The sequence below is a fragment of the Callithrix jacchus genome, chromosome 4, assembly GCF_049354715.1.
Source record: "Callithrix jacchus isolate 240 chromosome 4, calJac240_pri, whole genome shotgun sequence".
NCBI classification, from domain to species: Eukaryota; Metazoa; Chordata; class Mammalia; order Primates; family Cebidae; genus Callithrix; species Callithrix jacchus.
Genome location: NC_133505.1, coordinates 128950214 through 128965281, shown reverse-complemented (window position 1 = coordinate 128965281; position 15068 = coordinate 128950214). Strand labels below are relative to the sequence as shown.

The following is a 15068-nucleotide window of genomic DNA, read 5'->3' as shown; positions in this document are numbered from 1 at the left end:
TCTTATCTTCTCTCAGGACAACAATTATAGGCCTGTGGTGACTCCAGTGATAATATTCTAACCCTGTTTGGGACAATGAGAGGCATACTTCTCTCACTTCTTTATTAAAAACATAGAAAGCAAGTCAGTGTAATTTTTAAACAAAGACCTTTAAAATACTTAAATTTAGAGATTTCACTTTTGTTGCAATATATAATCTATTTTCGAGATGAGGCACAAAGATCTTGGTATGATTCATTGAGAATAATGAACCACAGAAAGTTTAAAGCCACTGCTTCCTATGAGAAGAAAAAATTGTTTCATGTGAGTGTCACCTCTAAAGAAGACACATAACAGACACTAGTTCTCAACATTCATTGTATTTATTTTACTAAACAGTATGGTTCAAAAAAACACAAACCAGAAAACCTTTACTTAAAACTAGTCCAACTAAGTGGATGGCACTGACTCCATCCCATCCCCCACATCTTTCTACATATATGGTGCTGGAACCCTATCAGACAGTGAGCATTCATGTACACTTTGTCTTTACCATTGAATATAAATAAACTTCTTTGAACATAAATGAATTTCTCTGAATCAAAAGAAACAAATGAAGTTTTACAAGATACAGGCACTTTATGTTCCCAGTTTTTAAAAATAAGCGAAGTGGAAAATATTTAATAAAAATAACTGGAGCAGAGAAAGCTTTAAGAGTTATACCATTAGTTCAAATGACTTACACTCAATGCAAACAGACAGCATCAAACAAGAAAACAAAAATTTAACTGAGGTTAATGGTCATATTTGTAAAAAAAAAAATAAAAAAAAAAGAAAGAAATCCAATTTACCACAATTGGAGAAAAATGGCCATTTGAATCCAACTTAAAGATATGCCAATAATGTGCATTAAATCTGTTACCGATGCAGCTGAGTAACATCTGAAAGCTTTGCAACAGTGTGTGGTTAGTGAGAAAAGCAAAAGGTGCTTTTATTCCACAGTATCTGATTAAACAAAACAAAGCAATTTACAAAAAAAGTACCAAATGATACTTTAAAATAAATAGTTCATCATTTTGATGAATATATACATGTAAAGTCCACTTCTTGGGGATTTAGCTATCTAAAAGTGGCATATCACTATCCAGAGGTGCAGGAGCAAGTTCACATAAATAAAACAGTGTAGCTTCACTAGCTTCAGCTTCAGTCAATGGCTCCAGGCGAACAAGCTTACTTTGGGTTGGTTCTGGGTCTAGGCTGCTATCCAGAAGCTCATCAACTTCTATGGGTTTATCTACAGAGGACATAACTTCTGATGATGCTGTTGTACTCGCCTGTTCAACAGAAGAAGCAGGGTTCCCATCGAGGAATGCAAGAAGTGGAAAGGCAGTATACTGGATAAGCTGCTTATCTACAAAAATCAGAAAAACACTCGTTTATCACCAGCTTATACTGAATTCAAACTGATGAATGAAAACAGAGATGTACACACAGGCAGTCACTACTCTCATATAGCCAAACAAGAAATGACATGATGCACCATGTCAATAAATTTTAAAATGTATAAATCAATAGTCTTTATTCAACAATTAAGAAATGAGGGTTCGTTCTATCAGTTTCCTAAACAGGAAAAAAAAAAACACTTTAAGAATTGTTACCTCATCAATTCAACTTTCTCTATATACTAGAACCTTGACACGCTATTCACAGAACTAAAGCCAGCATATTCAATTGTTAAGACTACCCTTGACTTGTTTCTACATAGGATTTAAAAAAACCTAGAGATTAAATAATAATATCTATACCTACCTGGTTTGGATTTAGATTTTCTTCCCTCTTCTGAAACTGGCTGAACTACGTTATTCTTGGTAGTTTCTAGACCTTTATTCTCAGACTAAAAGGAAAAAAAAAATACATAAAAGTACTTGTTTCATATTTTGTTTCTGAAAAAAATCAAAAAATAAAAAATTGATACAATATGTAAATATTGGTATATTATCTGAAAGACATAGGATGGGGGAACATCAGGAAAAATGCGCTACAGAGAGAGATTTGAGTAGAGATAAGACTGGTTAAGGAACTACTGCTGTCACTGAGGGGATAAAACGAAGAAACTGAATTAGGATGTTCCATATTAAGTATGAAATGAGGGGGGATTTCAATAGCAGAGCAGATAGAATTTGTCAAGAGTAAAAGACTGCAACAAATCAAAGATGACTGGTTTCAAATGTCAACTGAGAGATTATTAAGCTATTAAATTCATTTTAAGTAGTTTTGATTTAAAAACTGTATTATACATTTCACTCATAAACAGAATATTTAGCATAAGTGAACATATTTAGAGTAGTTCAGGATGACACAGTGGCATCCTTAAAACTATTTATCACTATATTTAAAAGCCTCAAAGTTAAAGTTGAGGTGGTGTTTCTTCTTGTCCTTTTTGTAGCTCTTTCAGTTTCTTTCTGTCAAGTAAATTGCTTCTTTGAATCACTTTCTTCTCTCCTCACATCTGATTTTGGTAGGGAAATTATCTTTATTGTTGTTAATTTCTTCAGTGCTCTTTTCAATGATGTTCAAAATCTGAGGTGCAGGTTAATTTTTCCTGTAAGTCCCAGACATGTGCAAGTCCCAGATATCTACATGCTGGCTAAATATACATGGTGTAAGCAACTGTAAACTAATTCCAGTAATTCCCTGATATTTATCATAAAATGAAGTTAAGTTTTAGGAGTTAGAGAAGATAATGGCTCCAAGATATAATAAAAACCACAAAACCTTTCCAAAAGTGTACATAAAAATATTTCATCACTTAGCATTCACAATAAATATATAAACATTAATAAAATTATACCATCTTTATTTTTATGCTTCCTAAAATAGGTATTTTCCAAAGATGTCACCGTTCTTCTAAAACATGAGATCCTGATGACAAATGCATTTCAGATAGATACAATTAAAAATGATAAAGGGGATGTCACCACTGATCCCACAGAAATACAAACTACCATCAGAGAATACTATAAATACCTCTACGCAAATAAACTAGAAATTCTAGAAGAAATAGATAAATTCCTGGATAAATATACCTTCCCAAGACTTAACCAGAAAGAAGTTGAATCTTTGAATAAAGCCATAACAAGCTCTGAAATTGAGGCAGTAATTAATAGCCTACCAACCAAAAAAAGCCCAGGACCAGACTGATTCATAGCCGAATTCTACCAGAGGTCTAAAGAAGAGTGGTACCATTCCTTCTGAAACTACATCCTGATACCAAAACCTGACATAAACACAACAAATAAAATTTCAGGCCAATATCCCTGATGAACATCGATGAGAAAAGCCTCAATAAAATACTGGCAAACCGAATCCAGCAGCACATCAAAAAGCTTATCCACCACCATCTAATCGATTGGCTTCATTCCTGGGATACAAGGCTAGTCCAACATACATAAATCAGTAAATGTAATCCATCACATAAACAGAACCAATGACAAAAATCATGATTTTCTCAATAGATGAAGAAAAGGCCTTCAATGAAACTCAACAACACCCCATCATGCTAAAGACACTCAATAAACTAGGGTAACGATGGAACATATCTCAAAATAGTAAGAGCTATTTATGACAAATCCATAGCCAATATCATACTGAATGGGATTTCATTTCCTATGCAAATTCTTATTCATTAGTAGTAGCTGTACTGAGGAGTATAAGGCATCCTGATTTATTAGGAAAGTAGCGTAATCCATGTTACATAATACCTGTCATGAGCAAAGAAGAACAGCTGATGTGCCAATTATTTGAAAACATTAAAATCTGGATTCAGAACTATAACGAAAAGTTGCTCTCAAATTTAATTTTTCCACAGTACTGTAGAGCAAAATGCAATTTGTTGCTTAACTGCCTATAGTTTTTGAAAACTATAATCAAGTACTTGGTTTCTGGAATAAAATGATGACCCACAAATAAAGAATGACTCAATGTCTAGCAACAAATAAACAATAAACTACATTCACTAAATGAACAAATGATATGGGTCCATTAAACTTACAGTCCATGAGTTAATAACATTCAATAATATATTTACTGAAACACAGAGCATGTTATAAAATCTTACAAATCCAGGCAAACTATGGTCCACATGCCAAATTCAGCATACTGCCTATCTGTAAATAAAATGTTTTTGCAATACAGCCACTTTCTTTTATGTATTGTCTGCATCTGCTTTCACACCACAACTGCAGACCTACATAGTTATGACAGAGAACATATGCCCTGAAAAATCAAAAGTATTTACTAGCTGCCCCTATATGGAGAAAGCATGCCAACCTCTGATATAAATTATCTGAATACTGAATGTATAATCAACTTCCTAGTTCACAAATTTATAAATTCTTTAAGCTGTAAGTTATCCACAATGTAACTCTGAAAATACAGAAAGTCTGATTGGGCTTACACATGACTATAGTCATATAAATTCCACCCCCTCACCCTAATAACTCATATTTATTTGAGATGTGCTCATTTTTGGACTATCAAGAAAAAGAATCAAAATACAATTCTGGCTTTGCTAATCTGGAATGTGGGCCTGATTTACCTTTAACAAGGCTTACTAAACAATTTGGTATAAGTAAAAGATAAAGGGAGTATATACTTATTCATGACAATAAGTTATACAAAATAATAATGATATATAAACATCTGCTCTACAAACTTCAAATTGTCCTTACTATTCATTAAAAACCAGTTTCACAGAATCTTTTGTCAACACTTGTTAAGCTCAAGTGCAGTTCCTATACATTAAAAAAACTGTATTACTTTAAAAAAAAGTCAAAAATCCATATGTCAATGTTTCAACTTGCCTTTTCTCCAATTACTAAGAATTCCTGAGTTTTTACTGTATGCTTATGATAGAACTCACAAAAAATATGGGTACCATACATTTTTAATTAAAAATATGATAATTTATAAAAGAATAAGAATGTAAAATACTGCCGATAAAACATGAAGAAATCATATTTTAGTTATTTATTTCAATATACCAAGTTTAGTCAGGTGATCTCCCAGCACCAAAAGAAGTTAATTTCATACTTGTAGTAGATCCTACAAGTGCCAGAAGTGGGTAATGGTTCACCACATAACCAAAAGCTAATTTTCCAACTAGAATTTTATTATCTCAATCACACATACTGGGTAAGAATATAAAATGCTTTTTGTAGCTGGGAGTAATATTGCTCTCTACTTATTAGGACTTTTAAAAAAATATTATTATAGCTATGGGTCCTGAGCAACATGGATTAAAACTTACTTTTGTATTATTGATGTAATCTGTGGAATTCATCTGCACAGAACTAGTGAAAAGCTGAAAGACCAAACAAGAAAGATGATAAGTTTAAAAAATAATTAAAAATAATTGTGTGTTCAAAATTTTTATACAGCCATGTTGGGTGAAGAGATGTATTCCCTGAACTAGGAAGCTTCTATACAGTTAAACAAGTTTGAAAGAGAAAAGCAGAAAGAAAAATAAAAGCAGAACAAGCTAGTCCATGCATTAGATGAAATTTCATATTGTAAGAATTTCTCTAAAAAACATTGGGGTAAATCACTTGAGACAAATGATGGTTTTCACCACCTCCCTTCTTCATTATTTATCATTCCATTTCATGTTCTTTATTTTTTTTTCTCTAAATGTCTTTAGACTTAAGTTGTGCCCAGGGTTGAGACTTGTGCCCTGACACTGAGCCTTCACTGAATACCTGGTTAGGTAAAAAATTTACAGAATCTGCTCTATGACAATGGCTCCTAAATTATGCCTCAAGTGAAGCCCTCTGATGAATGGCAGATCTACTTGTTCGTTCTTTCCACCACACCTCGAAAGGAAAGTTGTAAGTGCTACGACCACTGCTTGCTGTACTCCTCAGTCTAGTCAGTTCATAGACATAACTTATAAGTCATAAGCTTTAAAGTCTTCATTCCATAGAAATTTACGAGTATCTTTAAGAAATAACTGACATCATAAAGACACCATTCCTGCTCTGTAGGAGCTTACAATCTAAGGACAAGGTAAGACCAACATCAAATAGCAACATATGTTCAGATACAATTCAGTATTTTAACAGAAGATGGTGGCGCTCAAAAGCACTAAGAAGTTAAGAGAATGAGAAGGGAGGAAAGCGCACACAGAAACATACATAATGAAACAAAAAGGGCTGATAAAACTATGTGATATATATCAGTAACTGGATAATATTAAGTTAGAACTTGGAAAAAAGAAGACGGAGGGAAGAACACATGAGTATAACACTGGCAGCATCAACAAAGAAGGTAGGATACGTTCCAGAAATAGAAATAACACAGAAGCTCTGAGTTGAGTAAGTAAGTCATATGCATAGGTTCAAAAAGTAGTGGCCGCAGCCTATCAGCAATAACAGCCTTGAGAATGGCCTGAGTGATGAAATACAGTCACTAAGTTAGCATTTTATGAGAATGAACATAACCAATGGTTCACAGGATAAATGAGATGCAAAAAAAAAGTCACAGGGAGATTCTTCCTCCATTCTCTTTAGACACTGATTCCTCTCTTTAAAGATCCACATTCATAGTAGTCCTACAAAAATCCCTGGCTTTGCCTTTTTTTTTCTTCTTTCTTACCAATCGCTAACCTCAGAAAAGGAAGAAAGTTCAGATCCTTGAAAGTAAATAGTTACTCATAATAATCTCTGCCACTTTAGCTTGTCATTGCCTAAGAGGCCTAACCCAAATTTCGTCCCTACAGAAACTGGCACCTGAGGAGGACCAGCACTGTAAGCTCTTCTAATTCTTCTCTTTGCCCAACAACCCCTATGCACTAACTTGGATATATCCTACATGTATTCCCAGGAGACAAATTGTAGAAAAGGTAGATCATATATAAGCTGACCCAGCTGGCTGAATTCTAAGGCCAGGCCTCTCCTGCTGTGACTCCACTCTGGGTTACCAGTACTGAACTCTTCAGAGAGAAGCTGTAAATTTCAGCACACTCAATAACATTCTTACCATCTTTGTTGTCTCAGAGAACAAGGCAGCATAGGTGGACTTTTTATTTATGACAATACAGCATAATTCAAGGATAAAATAAAGTCTTGATTGAGATAAGCAACAGTGAAAACAGAATGTAGGGATGGCTTGTGAATGCTATTTTAGAAAATAGAACTTAGCAAATGATGAGAAAGAGTCTCCAAGATGATTCTATGATAAATATCCTCGTAAGTAAATAGAAGTCTAATATGACTACAGAAAACAAGAAAGATGTAAAAGGTAGCTAATACAGAGAATAAAGGAGTTTGCTATTAAATCAAATAATTTGAGGTAAGTGTTAACTGATGATCCCAAAGTCGTGGAATTAGAATTCAAGTCAAGTTTACTTTAGAAAAATGTTAAGAGCTAGAGATATATATTTGAAAGCAATCTTACAAGCCACAATCTCTTCAGAGGAAGAATGGAAAAAGAAGAGAGATTAAAAAAAATAAAAGGGCTAAAAGATTAGGTGCATTACGGGATGCCCTTAAGTAGAAGACAAGAGAAAAAAAGAAAAGCTCTTAGATAAAACAAAGAAGATTAGGGAGACAGGGAGAGAAGTAAATGCTCAATGATGTTAATAATAATAGTATTAATTATTTCTAATTCTTGCCAAAAGCCCTTCATGTTAGACACTGGCAACATTTAACAGATGGAGAAACTAAGCAAGAGAGAGTAACTTGCTTAGTTACCAAGGTTAGTAACATAGCTAGTAAGTAACATGAGCCAATAACAGAACCCAAATTTGTCCAATTCAAAATAAACTTTCCACTAGCTCAATGGACTAATTTAGCAAAAAGAAAAGAAAAATTACACACAGCCTATTTGCAATGGGAAAAACCAAGACAACACAGGTAGCACAGGATTAGAGTTAACAAGCAACATAATACAACGCTTCAGACGAAATAGAGTAAAAAAGAAGTAAATATAGCTGCTCATTTCTGAAGTTTTGTGGTAAAGGAGTTAGAAAAGCAGAATGGTAAATGAGCAAAGCAAGATGTCAAAATGCTTGCTTTTAAGATGGGACAGATCTCTACCTACTGAAGCCAGATGGGAAAGATCAAGAATAGAGAAGACAAATACAGAGGCAAAGGAAAGGGGTATAAATTGGTTTAAAGAATTACTTCTTTTAAGAAGAAAGAATACAAGATTAGAAACAGAGTCAGAGTTTATGAGACAACCAGAGTATAGTTAATTATCCTCTATGAGTAGGGGGTTGACTGGATAAGGACTTCGGGGCAAATAAATGTGGTAAATGTTTTAAAATTGAATTAAAATGACCTAGCTAAAGACTGTAAGGATTTGAACATGGCCAGAATTATGAAATTTTAATTCATTCTTAGTGATCTAAAGAAAAAATATTTTGAAGGGTCTCTGGAACTAGAGAGGAGACAAGGGCTGATAGGATCAAAAAACACTATCAAGTTGAAGTAGGTCATCAACATGGATTCAAAATTCATAGTAACAAATATTCATAAGATAGAAACATAGGTCTAAATGGGAAAGAAATCGTCAAAGAAAGTAAAATCCACTCTGTGAGGTACCGATGATTCAGCAACAGTAAGTCCTTGGGACACTGACAAAAACTGTTGAGAAGTAGAGGAGTAATGCAGTAAATTAATGAACTTAAATTAAGATTGAAGAGCAAAAAGAACTAATTCCTTTTAGCCTCTTTGAGAGGCTTTTAAAAGGGTAAGAAAAGCTGCAATGTAAAGCAAGAAACAGAAAAAAAAGCAACAAAATTTTCCAGGATAAAGAGAGAAAACTGTTCACAACAGATAATGAAAATAGGAGACAGGACAAGACACATCTGAGCGGGACCAGGCTATGTAGGAAGCTTCAGATAAAGAAGGGAGAAATAGCAGGGACAAGAGGGAATAGAATAAGAAAGGCAGTTAGTGGCAGAAACGATAGATAAGAATTCTCAGTCCAGTCAATATTGAAGACAAGTTCATAGGGATGGTGGTGGGGATTAGCAGAGGGGAACCTTGTGACTCAAAATATAAAAATGTAAAAAAATAATGCAAATACATTAAAATATATTTGAGCAAAAAAAATGTTAATTCCCAGAGTATTAAAAGGTCTCTCCATGCTAATTTCCTGGCTAGGTACCTCTGTTACTAATTTCCACAAATTTCTATTTACTGACAATTTATTCTAGAGCAAAACACAGAACAGCAACAAGTCCAGACAAGACCTGAATTTAACAGTACTGCTGAAAAGATCTGATATATTCTTACAGGGAGATTAGCTCAATTGCTACTCCGAAGCAGGTGGTGATCACTCTCCTTCAACGTCCCAAACCTATTTTCTCATTCTTTCTGAAAACGAAATCATTAATTTTAAAAAAGAAAATGCAAAACAACCTGTAGAATACAAAACAAAATGACGTATTGATTTTTAAATAATATACACAAATACACAAACTACCAGTACAGCAAAGATTACCCAAAGTACCTACATCAACCAGGAGATCTGGGTCTATGCTAAATTGTCTTCCTGATAGCATGGCTTGGAAGTCCTCTAAACTGCAATCAATACTGTCAAGATAATCCAACAGCTCAACCCTAAGGAAAAAAAAAATTTTTTTAAACACGTATCAGATGTCCTTGTTTTTATGTTTAAAAATCACCATTACAACCTGGCTACACAAGATATTTCTAGCAGCAGCTGCAACCTTACCAGTTCTTAATCTTAAGAGATCTTATTCAAAGAGTAGGAATTCCTGAAAATTTGGTTAACTGAAAATTCATAGCCTTTATAGAAAACTTCAGTATTTACAGAAAAACATTCTGCAGTAACAGTCTGATTTGCCTTTTTCCTCTACATTATAAAATGTTTTATCGCATTACTATTACTAAGTTTTCTTTGTTATAAGTCCCTTACTATAAATTACATTATTCTGCAGTTCAGATACACAAATATATATAATCACAAACACTGTATGTACACTCAAAGCAAGTATATCATTAAAGGAATCTGAGAAACTACCAGGAAAATACCAAGACTACTCTTGGGATGATTACAGAGCTCAATCCTGACCAAAACAGAGAAAGGTAGATTATGTGGGTTCATCATACGTAAGGAAAATCACTCAAAGAAAAACAGAACATGTGAAGTGAACAAAGAAAGCAAATAGTTTTAGACAACATCTAGATGAACACTCACTTTCCCAAAAGATTAATGTTATCATTCAAAATGGAATCCATCATGGTCACTGGATCTTCTGAGGTCAGACTGGATGAGCCATTTAACTGGACAGCACTAGACATGAGAGGGCTGCTTCCATCGCTGCCTGAACTTAGGGATTCTCTAGCTGGTTCACTCTGCTCTCCACTCTGAATGACAGGTGCATACTCATCTTCATTGTCATCTTCAACAATGACAATATCAGGGTACTGGCTACAGCTAGATCAGCAATAAAAGAAAGAACCTATTACATTTTCAGCTTTAGAAAGTTCATACCATCCATTCATTCTAAATGGAAACTCTCTCCCCACACCACACACTGAAAGGCTAAAATTTCTTGAGTGAGCAGCTTAATCATAATATTGGTATTTCATAGTATAGAATACCACAAAGATTCAATGAAAAGTGCTTAACTCCAAACTAAAAATTAAAAATCAATTAATTTTTAATATACTTCCTTCGAAAGGAAGAGGAGGTGAGGCTTTATCTGGTTGAATAATTTAGCTTAATTATTCAGTTTAATAATCCAAATGTGAAAAAGATTATTAGTTTTTTCAAAGAACAAAGTCATCTTGAATTTAGCTCTGTAATAAGAAAAGTAATAAATATTTTCATACATTTTATCTCACAAACTCCTTACTTGGAGGGATCAGATATAACATCCTCATTAGTTTCTGGAATAACTGGGATATTTTCTTCATCTGCATTATCATCAGTAACATCATAAATAATGATGTCATCTGAAATCCTCTCCCTTGGCTTTAAACCTTCAGTCCTACTGTGTGGAACCTAAAAATTCAGAGAGAAAAATATATCTAAAAATCAAAATCATTGACTACCAAACAAGATATCATTTACAAAATAACCAGGCAACTACTATTTACTGAATCTCGGGGTGAGAAAAACAGGTATGTTCTCTGCTCTCATGGAACTTACAAACTAATTGGTACTAGTAGCACCAATTCACAGAGGTATGAGGTATATTAACTGCATTCTACACTTAACTACTTCTTTTACTGTAAGGGACCCTAAAGACAACATCCCTAAAAATGTTTCTATGGAAAGATTTTCAAATTTTAAAGTATTTTTTATGCCTAAAAAGTAAAAAAGTCTTACGACTTTACACTAGATAGTTCAAGCACAACCAGAGAGTCACTGTGCTGATAGGGATATTGTTTCAGCTCAAGCTACTCTGTTTTGAAAGGTGTTTTATTCTTATTCACTAAATAGCTTCATTAAGAGAAAAAAACGCACTTCAACTATCTCAGTTACATGTTAGCTTGGCTTTTTAGCAATGATTTCTTAAACTTAAGCTACAGATATATTTAGGCCATAGTTGTATAATTAAAATTAGTTCAATCCTCTAAAGCAAACTAAAGTCATTATTAAAATGCAAAAGAAATATATAAATTTCACTATTAGATAAACAGAGGCAAAAGATGTGAAGTACTTTAAAATATATAAACCTAGTTAAAAATTTAAAAATCCTCATCCACGTACATGAGCCTTCAATCCTAAAAACAGAGTAAGTATACTCAATTATTTACTAACTGGTGGGAAATCAGATGTGAGGTTAAGTTTGATAGTCCAAGAACACAAATCTTGTTACTTTAATAATACATCTGAAGGACTATTTTGATTTCTGAAGTTTGAAAGTAATAATAGTAAGATAATAAAAAAGATCTGGACTTTGAACTGGACTAATTTGCCAGTGGATAGAAATTTGACAAATTATTCAGAAAGCCTGTGACAAAAATGAAGGTAAAAATATTTTTAAATTGCTGAAGTAAAAAGCAGTCTAGATGGTGCACATTCATAAAATAAAGTTGAAAATAACCAATAGAAGAATGTAAAACCACATTAAATTATCATTATTACATCATCAAAATATTCAATTATTATAATCAAAATGAATAAGCCAGGTACAGTGGCTCCTGCTTGTAATCCCAAAAGTTTGGGAGGCTAAGGCAGGAAGATGGCTTGAGTCCACAAGTTTGAGACCAGCTTAGGTGACATGATGAAACCCCATCTCTACAAAAAATACAAAAATTTGCTGGGTGTGGTGGTGCACACCTGTAGTCCTAGCTACTCAGGATGCTGAGGCAGGAGAATCACATGAGCCTAGGAGGAGGAGGTTGCAGTGAGCCAAGATCGCACCACTGCACTCCGGGCTGGGTGACAGTGAAACCCCATCATACACACACATACAAAAAAGAAATGAATAAACTAAATCTCTATGTTTAATAAATCTCAAAAGCAACACCAAATTAAAAATAAAAGCTACACTGTAAAATAATACGTACAAAATGATATTATTTATATTAAGTTTAGACATATGCAGAATAATACCAAGTACTGCTCCTGGATTCACACATACATAATGGCCATGAGAATAACAGATACTAATTCAAGACAGTGACTACCTCCAGGATAGCGGGGAGAGTTATGAGGAGAGATGAGAGAGGGGAAGAAAAAAACTTGGAAACAGGCAACTGGAACAACTAGATTTGTGTATGATTTATTTCTTACAATAATCTAAAGCAAATAATAAAAATGTCATGATTTAACAAAGCTGTGGGATGAACACCTGAATGGTTATTCACCACACTTCTCTCAATGTATGAAACACACTATAATAAAATTTTGTTTGAGACACTAAATATAAAATAGACTCTAACTAAAAAGTTACTTTATGATGGTGATTATCAGTTGGTTCTTTGACTATGTGCTGAAACAGATTCTTCTTCTGGGCTCCATTAGTGTTTAGAAGTAGAGGCCTGAAAATCAGAAGGCATTTCAATGAAGCAAACATACAAGGAATTTAAACTCCCTCTATAAGCTTTCCCAAACACACAAACACGCACACTCACTTTAATAATGAATAAAAATTACAGTAGCAATAAACAAACTTAAAAATGATTACATCTTAGGAACAGAAATTGCTGGATGAGAATATCTAAAACTTTCAGTTCTCCATTTTTCTACACTATTTTTGTTATAATAAACTATTCTCTCCAGTTATGCTTCAGTGTTTACTGAACTACACAACTCTATGAACTGTATTTATATAGAAAAAAGAACAGTAATATCATGAGAACTAATTAGCGGAAGTAGTTAAGGCCATAAAGCTCTGATCATAATCAAGTTTTCCCCAAATCTTAGTGTTACATTATCAATTTTTCCTTTCAACTTTTCCTTTTGTCCATTATTCTTCTAACATTTTAGCTATGATGATAGTAACTATGGACATTTATAGGTATCACAACCCATGGCTGAAATACAGATTTAAAAAGACTATGAGTGGATCAAACTAAGAGAGGTCAAGTAGAACAAATTTTGATTTTTTTTTTTAACGAATGGCCTCTTTTTAAAAAATTTCCTCACTCAGGCCTTCTAATGCTACTTTAATAATGTGAATGAAAAGTGAATATTCTTTATTAACTGTATATGTGTTTATAAAGTGACCATTTAGGCTATCCTTATCTCACAAACATCAGCAGAATGATAAAACTAAAAAGTAATATCACTAGAGATTTTAAGAGTATAATTTAACAAAGGAGAATTGTTCTTTTGGAACAATAACCATATACTCAGAAAATGTAGGCTACTCGTGGTTAAACACTAAAAAGACTGTCTATGTATAGGCCATAATGCTTCATCATAAAAACTTACCTTTTACGTTTTAAACTCACAAGTTGGTTATTTTGAACCAATGTAACAATAAACTGGACAATCTAAAAATAAAAATAAAAATTCTTTTACCATACCATTAATTTTTTTGTTTCTATTACGATGTCTTATAAAACAAATTCCAATAATAATTTGTCCTCCATTCTAAGTCTCATAATTTCTCACTTATTAACACTTGAAAGCTGATGCACCTTATAACTGCCGTCTAAAGAAACTTACCAGCTTCCAGGCAGTTACTTGTTTTGGTGATAAGTACCAAACTTGCCTGGATGTAGATTCCAACTTTTTAAATTCAAATACTCTGAAGAAGATTGCATTATGGTGCAAAGAGAAAACTGATGTTTCATAGGCAACATTTTCCTTCTACCAGGTAACAGAGGCAAAAGAAACTGTCAGTTCCTTTAGAGTAGATCATATAATTTTCGAGTTAGAAAAAGCTGATGGGTCAGGCATGGTGGCTCATGCCTATAATACCAACACTTTAGGAAGCCTAAGTAGAAGGACTGCTTCAGCCCAGGAGTTTGAGACAGCCTGGACAACATCGTGATGCTCCATTTCTAAACAAACAAATTCTCCTTGTGAGCAAAGAAAAAAAAGATAAAGAAAAAAGTGTATTGCCTGATTCTATGAAGATTAGTGTTGAGGCCTGTCTGTCAAAACTTCCCTACTGACAAGGGAAGCTAATCTTTATAATATTTGATTAAATTTAGAGAGAAAACTGTCAAGACACATCAACAAGCCTTCATAATTTATGTTTCTCAAAGTGTGTTTTTTCTTAAGTACTGTTTCTTAAAGTGTGCCCCATAAACCAGCAACACTAGCTTAGGAACTTTAGATGTGTTAAATTCTCAATCCCACTACAGAATTGCTGAACCTGAAATTCAAATCACAGGATCCAGTAATGCATATGTTTAGAAAGCCCTTTAGTGTGACTGGATACTGATCTGAGTATGACAACCACTGGCTTACAGTATGCCTTGGAATAACATTGTCAACTTCCTAAAGGTGCTATAAAAGGTGAGGATTATAAGGTAAATTGTAAAAGTAGTGTATCACTGAGAAGCTATAAATAAAAGCCAAAACTGATTGGAGGACTATTTAGATTCTATGCAGAAGATGTGCTTATAAGCTTTGTGAAATTACATGATTAAATA

The 15068-nt window shown here is 33.5% G+C and overlaps 1 protein-coding gene across 5 annotated transcripts in view; it reads right to left on the bottom strand.

Annotated features, from left to right (window-relative positions):
- Positions 1-343: 343 nt before the first annotated feature.
- The window catches only part of HSF2 (heat shock transcription factor 2), a 35244-nt gene continuing 20519 nt past the window's right edge, over positions 344-15068 (bottom strand). For 3 of the 5 annotated variants that reach the window (XM_078370004.1, XM_002746918.5, XM_078370005.1), the window contains 8 exons: positions 13897-13958; positions 12914-13001; positions 10865-11013; positions 10204-10443; positions 9497-9602; positions 5288-5341; positions 1789-1873; positions 344-1390 (listed from right to left, as the gene is read on the bottom strand). In XM_078370004.1, coding sequence (XP_078226130.1) covers positions 1095-1390; positions 1789-1873; positions 5288-5341; positions 9497-9602; positions 10204-10443; positions 10865-11013; positions 12914-13001; positions 13897-13958 — 1080 coding nt within the window. In that variant the 3' untranslated portion in view covers positions 344-1094. The remainder of the gene's footprint in view (positions 1391-1788; positions 1874-5287; positions 5342-9496; positions 9603-10203; positions 10444-10864; positions 11014-12913; positions 13002-13896; positions 13959-15068) is intronic. The other 2 variants (XM_078370006.1, XM_002746919.5) reach the window with 1 other exon arrangement.